This window comes from Miscanthus floridulus, chromosome 5, assembly GCF_019320115.1.
Source record: "Miscanthus floridulus cultivar M001 chromosome 5, ASM1932011v1, whole genome shotgun sequence".
NCBI classification, from domain to species: Eukaryota; Viridiplantae; Streptophyta; class Magnoliopsida; order Poales; family Poaceae; genus Miscanthus; species Miscanthus floridulus.
The window spans coordinates 111,338,437-111,348,414 of NC_089584.1; the positions used below are offsets into that span (position 1 = coordinate 111,338,437).

Here is a 9,978-nt window from a genome sequence, read left to right on the forward strand (position 1 = left end):
CATGCGGGCAAGGCTTGGTGGTCGTGGATGCATCTTGCATTGCATGGGGTCATACGCCATGTCCTGCAGTGTGCATTGTCCTCTGGTTCGCTCAGAGAATTGGAGAAGATAACCGCGAGACGAGACGACCAGAGAATCAGAGACGCTTGGCAGGGGCTGACAGAGGAGGATGAACACATTTAGACATATTGCTTGCATCTTCAATTCATTATAACTTATAAGTAGATGTCGCATTCAGGCTCCTTTTGTAGTGCATCATGTACCTTCCATATTTCTAGTTTGATTGGTTCTTTGTTTGAGCTTGCATTGCCGTTAAGGTTAAGTACTTTTCGCTTCGTTGAAAAGCCATGCTAAAAAGTATTATTCGTTGATTTACTGTGAGAGAAAAACAATATACCATAGCTGATAAGTTCAAGCGAACAGGCCCAGGATAAGTTTTTGGCCCTATTTGCTTCGCTGAAAAGTCACGCTGAAAAATACTGTTCGTTGATTTGTTATGAGAGAAAAACATTGTAGCATGACTGATAAGCCAGGCTGATAAATTATCTCTGAGCGTTGGATCCGCTCATTGGACATGTGAGTTTCTGTGTTTGTTTAACTGTTGCTGAAAAGGCGAGGTAATGTTCTCCGATAGCTCGGACAGTGGGGCACTGCTAAGCTAATGTGGTCCAGCTCTTCCTGTGATGAAAAAGTGGAGCAGGCGAAATAACTTCCCACAGACATTTTGCCTTCGTACTAACTGCATTTATTTAATTTAACTCCACCGTAGAGATTGCGTTCGTCCCCTTCGGCTCAGTGGCGCGTATGCAGTTTGTAAATGGTAGCCGGCTGAATTTCAAAGGCAGAAGATTTGGTCCAAAATTGCGATAAAGTGCTTACGCAGAGTTCTATCACAGATGGAAGAGCTGCTTCTATGCAAATTATCTGCTAAGAAAGAGTATTAATCCGAGATAAATAAATATATAGTATTTTCGATCGTGAGGTGATTTCATCTGCATCCCTTTTTCTGTGAGTTTGTCAGTCTATTTAACTCGTTCAGCATTCGCCGAACCATGACCCATGAGATCAGCTGGACAGGTCCTGGTCGACAGTTCGACACTTCCATAAGTTTGGTCATAATGACGGTACTGGCTGAACCGAATGGTGATGACATTTTATTCAGGTGTACTAGGTTCAGCACTTTCCAGCTCAACTCAGTCAGGAAAACCTGCTGCCCAATAAAGCCCATGTTTAGTTCCAATCCAAAATATCAAAAAGTGCTACAGTAGTCATCACATCGAATGTTTGTGGCCCGTACATGGAGCATTAAATGTAGACGAAAAAAAATAATTGCACAGTTTGGTGGGAAATTGCGAGACGAACGTTTTGAGCCTAATTAGTCCATGTTTGAACACTAATTGTTAAATAAAAACGAAAATGCTACAGTAGCCCAAAATTCCAACTTCCTGGCGAAAATGAACTGTCTTCAGAAACCACTTCAGTACTTCACTGCAGCTGCAGGGGGTGCAAAACTGAAAGCATCCCGATCTCCGTACTCCGTTTTCGGAACGAAAATACAAGCCATGGTATGCCTACTATCTAAGGTAGAGATACTAGGCCAGGTTCAAGTGCGTGCCAAGAACATTTTAAAACACTGTATAGAGGGTAAACGACTTATAATTTGAAAGTTTGCATATATCAATCTCAAAGGATTTTGAGCACTAAATTCAGAAGTCACTTACGCTTGTTTTTCAAAATAAAAAGAAAGAAAATGTAGGAAAGACCAGTCCAGCCCCATAAGAAGAAAAAGTCTATTTTACCTCATCGTTGTGCTCCGAATTTTCTTCTCAAACTCTAAAACTAGACATCTTAACACCGCCTCAAACTTTGAAAAAAAAATGCAAATGACCTGGATTGAAGTGGTTTTGAAGGCGGTTTCATCCTTGTCTTAGTTAATAACAATCCGGCAAATACTTAATAATATTTTTAAACCACAAAAAAAATCTCTAGGCTTCTAAAAATTTATGAGAAAAAAAATCTTAGAGATAGATTGGGATATGAAAAAAAAACCAAATAATATTTGGAGCTCGTAAATATATCTATAAGATTAAAAATAGATGTAGCTACAGAGAAATGGGAAAAGGTATAAAAAAATCTGGTAACTACCAAAATACTTTGATCAATGTCTAAATGTGTTATAAAAACTTTCCATATAAAAAAAACGAGATGCTAAATACATTCATGCTTGTTGTGTATTATGCTTTTGTTTTAGAAAGTTTTGAAATACATTTAGACAATAATTATAATGTTTTGATAAATTTTCTAGTTTTTTCTGACATTTTTCTATTTTCTTAGAGATAAATCTATTTTTTTAAATAGATATTTTCACAAGCTCTCAAATACTATATTTAGAAGTTTCATATCCCAGCCTATCTCTAGGAATTTTATTGAAACTTTTATAAGCTTAGAGATATTTTTCGTTATTCAAAACCTTATCACATATTTATAAAAAAAAGTTCTAAAAAAAGGACGAAATCACCTTCAATACTACTTCAAACTAGGACAAGGAGGTAATTTAAAGGTCTTGAGAGGTAGAGGGTAAAGATGTTTGATTTCATATAGTTTGAGAAAAAAAATCAGTTTTTTTGGATAGAGAAACAAATCAAATGATAATTTGAGAGGTAAAATTGATTTTTGCCTCACAGAGTAGGCTTGCAGCCGCGGTCGCTGTTCTAGCTGCAGTTTTTTGAGAAACACCACCCTCTTTATTGATTGAGTTGGTCATACGAAATACAAACGCCCTCGGGTGGGTCAAAAAGCCAGACATGTTACAAAAAGAGCTAGATTATCAGCATCGACATTTGAATTCCTACTCTCATGAGCAAAATCAACATAAATAAATCACAAACCCTAGCCCTAATCTCTTTCACAACTTAGCCATACGGACCCATTTCTTCTTCTCCGAGACTCCTAATAGCATTAGCACTGTCTGAAGCTAACCGGAAGGACCGCAGCTAACACCCCAATTACATCGCAAAAAAAAAACTAACACCCCAATTATCACTTTTTTAATAAATTTGACTGGGAATGCCCCGATTGTCACCTATTCGGCCTGGTCCATCAGAGGCCGTGGCCCAACTCATGAAACTAAACGAAACGGCCCTTCAGCTCCGGTTCTTGCGGTGCGGGCCTTCCCTGAGAGCTGGGTCCCGCCCCATATGCTTCCTCTCCAAGTCCAGAGGGAGAGTGGTACGGCGGGGTCGCGGAGCTTGGCGGCTGCAACTCGCCTGCCTGATGGGGCGGCTTCGCGCGTGCTGCCGTCTCCGCCGCTTCCTCGGGCCGCCGCCGCCGCCACAAGCGCCGCCACCGGGCCAACCTCTGGCTCGCGGGTCCAACGCTGGCGCGGCTCACTTACCGCCTTTCTCGAGGCTTTTCTCATCAGCTTCGGCGGCCGCGGCCATCGCGCCCCACGACGCACGCGACTCGGGCCTCGGCGGCTCGGCGTACTGGGCTTGGATTCGCGCGGCGACCGAGTCGGCCCCGGCGCCCTCGCCGCCACAGGAGGAGGAGGACGAGGGCCCGGCACGCTACATCCCCGTCAAGGCCTACTTCCTCTCCACCAGGTAAGCACGCAGCGCCGCTCCCGCGCTTGCTCGATAGGTGTTTGATGATTTATCAGCGAGGAAACATTGGGTGCTACCGTGCTATTCTGAAGAGATGCCGATGCCCAATTGGCGCTGCGAACTAAAATGACGTGTTTTCAATTTTTCCTCCTCGCCGTGGCAGCATTGATCTGAAGAGCATGCAAGCGGAGCACGGAAATGATATCGTACCTCCGTCGACCCGTTCGCTTAATTACATTGCACTTCGGTACTCCGAGTTCCCACCTGAGATTATGGTTAGTGATTACAGTTTAGCATCACTTTGTTGGAAGTCCCGACATTCAAAATTAACAAATCTCAGGCACGTTTGGACCAGTCAGCATTGATCTATGCTTTCCTCCTGGTTTTGGTTGATATTTATGCAGAACATTGGAGTGAAGGACAATAGATTTTGCTATCGCTATGTGGTTGTTTTTCACTATGGTTCTGCTGTGCTTTTCAACATTGCGGATCATGAAGCCGAGTACTATCTTGATATAATTAGGAAGCATGCTTCAGGATGGCTTCCAGAGATGAGAAAAGATGGTATGACCACTGCTAAACTGTGTCTGTTTACTGCTTTTTACTTGCCTCCATTTTTGTGTTCCTTGATAATATTTGCATTAACAGTCAACAGTACAATTGCCTTCTGTTATATTCAAAGATGCTATTTGTTAACTGTGTAGAACTCAACTTAAAGAGAATCATCGCACGCCTAGGCCGTGTATTGTGTGCATTTTTGTTTAGCAGAAATAAGTTGCCACTGTTTTTTGTCCACTGTGACTGAGCTTTGGCATATGCCCCTTGGAATTGCGCTGTTTGACTCATCGTAAAGATGCAGGTTTAGAGTAAAACCTACATCGACTGATGCCATCTGATTTGCATGAACAGATTATGCAGTGGTTGAGAAACCATCCTTGACAACATGGATGAAAGGAGGTCTTGACTATATAGTTCTTAAAAGTTTAGACTCAGACGGGATTCGCATAATTTCAAGTGTTCTTGGTCAAAGTATCGCCCTTGATCATTATATTCGGCAGGTACTGATATTGTGCGAAGTTGATGAACTTATGTGTTGTGGCAGTATCATTAAAGCTTTGTCTAGAAGTTCTAAACTTCAAAAATTCCAATTTTGATAGGTCGATGATATGGTTGAGGAATTCACTGAAATTAATCGTGTCATGGAAAAAACTGGCAACTTCACCATGCAAAGAAAAAAACTCTTTCAACTTGTGGGCAAGGCTAATTCTAATCTTGCAGATGTTATCATCAGACTTGGTCTTTTTGACAGGTATGTCTACTACACTTAAGTACTATACTTTCTATTTAGGATGGTTCCATTTCTCGAACAGCATATGTTAAGTTAAATAATATGGATCAAAGAATGTGCCAATCCCATGTGGAGGATTGTGAAGGTGTGTCATTCAAGTTGCTAGACATTGCACATCTATAAGCCACTGTTATCCATACATTTGATATTCCCTTTTGGAAAAGAAGGGTTCACATGGGGTTTATGCTGTTTGTTTGGAATTTCTTCCAGTGCTTTGAACAAATGTTGATGGTTTTGATCGTTGTACTAAGAATTTGGACATTACTATCTCACTGTACTCACTATTTTTAAAAGTATTGTGCTTGCTATTCTTGGAGATTACCATATTCTTGTTGGCTTTGTTGCATGCACCCCATGTTTCTGCCTTGACTCACTTGTTGCTTTTATAGTGCAATTTCGCTTCTGGATCCCTGCTTATATTTTTTTTCTTTTTTTTTGCTGCTGAATACATCCACCTTCTGTCATTTGACCGTGATTCTTGTATAGGTCGGAAATTGCTTGGAAAAATGCAAATTATGCACAAATTCTAGAGTATCTTCGGGAGGAATATGAACTCAATCAGCGTTTTGGAAGCCTTGACTTCAAACTGAAATTTGTGGAGGTAGTGCCTTGTGTATTCATTCTCCTAGATAGTGCAAAAGTTGGCTTCTTTATCTTTTTTGAGTTTTCATTTGTGCTTACAATTTATTATTGTAACAGCACAACATTCATTTTCTTCAAGAGGTCCTCCAAAATAGACGGTCGGATCTGCTGGAGTGGGGTGTCATAATCCTGCTAATTATTGAGATTGCCATCTCATTATATGAAATTGTCAAGGACTCCATGATCTCTTAGAGCTCTCTTATTCAACAGATCAACACCACACTTATCCATCCTCGACTCAAAACCCATCATCCCCTGTTTAACAAAAAAAAAGGAAAAGAAAGGCCCCAGCTCCATCTTTCCTGATGCTCCATCTCCACCCTTTTGATTTCTAACCATATATGAAGGCAAGTTGGGAATGCTCCTAAGGCGTTCTGTCTTCTGACCATTGCATCTTTGAGTTTCTTTATCCTTTAATTCCAACTCACTCCTAACGAAAAGAAGTTTGTCCAATTTTCCTATGCCCAATGAGATCCCGGGCTGCCAGGGTTTTCAAATTTGAGCAGAGTACTAGTTTTCCTTTCAATCTTCATGCCAGGTGTTCCTGGTACATGTTCTTGGTGCCACTTTTTAATATCGTCATGGGACTGTTAGGTCCAATTTTTGGCAAGGCTGAAGCCAGTTAGCTGGCTACTGGACCTGATGTAAAGACCATGAAAGCTTTTATCAAATGGCTTTATAATTTGTACAAATATTTAGCGCGGGGAGGTTCCCTTTGAGTTATAAGCATACTAAATTGCACGTTTTATTTTGCGTGGTAACTAAACGTACCGAAGAGTGACTATGTCAAGGTTGGTTCACTATGATGTTAAACGCTCTGTACACCCATCGCGCCACAGTTTTGTATTTAAGTCTTGTTTCACAGTATTAACTTATAAACGTAGCTTGTTTCAAAAAAAAAACTTATAAGCGTAGCTGCCTCAGATTCATTTTGTTTATTTTCCTTAATATAAATATTATTACATGTGTTGGGTTGATGCCGAAACGTCAGAAGATGTGTGGTTAGTTACTGGTAAGTATGTGTGGCTACTGCAATGCAGGAACAGGTCATGGAAACGTTTGTAGTATAACCAGCGCGACAGTTCGTCACGGCTCATTTTCTCGATTATTTCCTTCCACACGGCTACACTATGCTGTTAGAAATGGGCAGTAATAGCAAACTGGCAATCCAGTGTGCGCTCCTGGACGTTTAGACCCGAAACGGTAACGGCCTGACCACCGCCCAGCCCAGCAAGGCAGCGAGAGCCGCACACCAAACCCCGGCCGCCGCACCAGCACTGGCGCTTGACGCGTGGGGCGCCGGCGACGACGCGGGCGGCGCCTGGACGAGCACGGAGACCTTCATGCCATTCCAGCAGTAGCCGCGGCTGCAGATGAAGTAGAACCGGCCCGTCTGGTTGAGCTGGAAGACGAAGTTGTGGCCGCGGCTGTAGCTGAGGATGGGGCTGCTGGCGTCGCACGCCGCGTACGCCGTCTGGTTCACCTGCACCACGTCGTACTTGCCCTTCTCGTACTTGAATTCTGCAAGCAAACGCCTTCAATTCTTTTTACCAAAAGCTAGATCTCGATCACACGGGCGGCTTGATGGTTAACGCTTGAGTGTGCAGAGGTAGAAAGGGGAGAATGGTACCGAGCCAATCGCCGACGTGGAACTGCTGCTGGTCCGCCCAGCCTGTATAGTTGACGTTGGGTTCCCAGCGATGTTTCCTGCCGCCGACGACGAAGCTTTCCGCGAGGGACGGCGCCGGTGTCGCCGCGAAGAGGAGGAGCACCACGAGGAGGAGGCGCGTCGCGGTAGCCATTTCTTGGATGTGTCGAAATGAAGACAGGAAGCGGCGGCGGCGGGGTGGTTTTCTTGAACTTTTGGGAACTGTATTTATGAATAGAATCGGGGTGTGTGTGTTCTCTTCGTTCTCAAAACATTGAATTGATTTTGTTGTCCTGGATATTCTCATATTAAATGCATTGCATTTTCGGCGCTTGTGAAACCACTCTCTACCCGGTGGCGGCCGTCGGCCAGGTTGGTAACCGAGTGGTTATCTAGCAGTAGCAGCAGTACTCAGCCGAAATGCGTGATGTTACTAGGGCCGCAGGACGACGGATCAAACTGGCATATGCAGCCCGAACACACCTGGGGCGTTTGCTCTGCGTTTTTTTTTTTTTTTTTTTTTTGAGGAATGCTCTGCGTTCATGTAATCGTGGTAAATGGATTTCGCGTGACCTGGGCTGGACCTGCCGGCCTGGGTCCGCATATGCCGTATGCGAGATCAAACTTCTTTCTTTCTTTCTTTCTTTTGTTACGACGCGAGCAAACTTCTGATTTGCTTGGAAGCGACTCCTCGGGCTGAAATTTGATCGAGTCAACTCCTCGCGGATCGCCAGTGAGTCGGCACGAATCGGTTTCCAGTGTGCTTCTAGGCAACCTTTAACAGTCCATGCAATTTTAATACCCTTTAACTAGGACAACTCAGATAGCCCGTATAAATTCAGCTTAACATTTTGCTTATACTTAGAAAAAAGAAAAGAAAAGGAGATGAAAGAACCATACTATACTAGGTTGAGCTAGATTACGAGGTCCGCTCGTTGGGCCCACCAACAGTCCAACACGCCAATATGTTGTGCTCCTGCAGTCCTACCACCTGGTCACTTGCACCAACCTTCGTCAATAGATACGATCATTGCATATAATCAATAATACTAGGATGAAATTAGCCCAGTTATTAAGAGAGATAGGATATGCAATGCGTACAAACAAAAACACCAATAGGTATACCAAACCTCATATTGTTTCGTCATGGCCACCGTTGGCCAATTAATAAGATGGGAAGTCCTATGTCTTCAAAGGCAACGAGCCATATGGGAGTTTAGCATATGTTGCTAACCCATTTAGGGAAATTTATGAAAAGAGGAGTAGATATGAATGGAGGCTAAGCATGTCTTAATCGGAACCAGCTTGCCCCCATGTGACACCGAAGCACATGAGAAACCACCTGTATTTGCTCAGACTCTAGATTCATGGGATCACCTCACTTTTCTTGACCGAAATCCTCTCAGAGTTGTATTTCAAGTTCCTAAGTTTGTCTACGTACATGGGACTCTAATAAAGCTACAGTGTCATGAGGTACTTGTGTTTGTTAATGGAGTTTGTGTGGTCGTTGCTAGCATGGTCATGGTTAAATTTTGGCTTGGCTCACTGGATCAAGAACTAAACGTTTTTGATACCATGGCAGCTTTTCGTCCGCTACCACCTGGCACGAGCCTTGCTTGTGTTGTCTCGATGGCTGCTACTAGCCTCTACCGCCTGATTGCTAAATTCGGGAACGGTCACAAGATTATCTCATGTGGTTCCACATGTTGCTTCATGCTCACAAAAGTCTTGGGTGTGTTTGATTGCCTGTGAAATTTTTGCATTTTAATCTTTTTTATTTTTTTAAAAAATAACCCCCAGGAGAAATATTTTTTTGGAAATAGACCAAACTCTCGGCGTGTTAGAACACCACGCCGTTGTATGTGGCTCAGCGTGGTATCAGTTGACGCCGTGGAGCCGCCATGTCACCGACGACTGCGGTTGTAGAATTTACTGCGGCAGTTGGGCCCACAGAGCTTGGTATGGGCTTAGTTAACGCCGAGGCCCAGACCTCAGCGTGGCACGACTCAGCGCCGAGTCTTGGGCAGTTAAGCCGCGCAACCCACTTCTTCCTCCTCTCCCTTCTCTATTCTTTCCCCCGCCGCCTGTTCCCTCTCTCTCCCCTCCGCCCCCCACGAACCCTAGGCGTGGGCTTAGTTAACGCCGATGCCCAGACCTCGGCGAGGCCCGACTGAGCGCCGAGGCTTGGGCACTTAAGTCGCACGGCGCCCTTCCTCCTCCTCTCCCTTCTCCATTCTTTCCGCCCGCCGCCTGTTCGCTCTCTCTCCTCTCCGCCCCCACGAACCCTAACTCTATAGTGGCACACTAGGGCGGCCGGATCTGGCGTGAGGATGAATCCCTGAGGTAATGCCCCTTGCCCTCCCCTAATTTGTCAGGTTAGAATTACGTGCATTGGTTGTATGCATGTAGAATGTTGGGTATTGTGGTATTGTATGGTTGTTCAAGTATATGTGAAATTTATGGTTTAGTTTGAGTTGTGGTATGATATTTTTGATTGATTTTTGTCTACTTATGATTCATTTCAGTGCTAATTTGTCATTTGGCACTAGGGTTTCCTTGATAGCAGTGGGTTAGGAGGTTATAAGAAAAAGACAGACCGGCTCACGGTCTACCGGTCATCACCGCCACCGCGCGTGGGGAAAGGAGCCGCACCGTTCGACGGCGCACGGCAAAAGTAAAGGAAAGAACAGATCCGTGTTCGGATCAGAGAAGAATAAGAAAAGTAAACAAGATCCATT

At 44.0% G+C, this 9,978-nt stretch overlaps 2 protein-coding genes across 2 annotated transcripts; one reads left to right on the forward strand and one right to left on the reverse strand.

The window, feature by feature from the left end:
* The first annotated feature begins 3,172 nt into the window (after positions 1 to 3,172).
* LOC136453040 (protein RETARDED ROOT GROWTH, mitochondrial-like) lies at positions 3,173 to 6,338 on the forward strand. The gene is made up of 7 exons (XM_066453614.1): positions 3,173 to 3,602; positions 3,766 to 3,877; positions 4,007 to 4,166; positions 4,512 to 4,660; positions 4,760 to 4,911; positions 5,437 to 5,551; positions 5,650 to 6,338. Exons 1-7 carry the CDS (start codon positions 3,274 to 3,276, stop codon positions 5,782 to 5,784), a joined length of 1,152 nt encoding a protein of 383 aa, XP_066309711.1. The 5' UTR covers positions 3,173 to 3,273; the 3' UTR covers positions 5,785 to 6,338.
* A 443-nt stretch (positions 6,339 to 6,781) lies between these two features.
* On the reverse strand, positions 6,782 to 7,417 carry LOC136453041 (early nodulin-like protein 19). The gene is made up of 2 exons (XM_066453616.1): positions 7,223 to 7,417; positions 6,782 to 7,113 (listed from the first exon to the last, which is right to left on the reverse strand). The coding sequence occupies exons 1-2, from the start codon at positions 7,392 to 7,394 to the stop codon at positions 6,782 to 6,784; spliced, it is 504 nt and encodes a 167-aa protein (XP_066309713.1). The 5' UTR covers positions 7,395 to 7,417.
* Between the last annotated feature and the right edge of the window lie 2,561 nt (positions 7,418 to 9,978).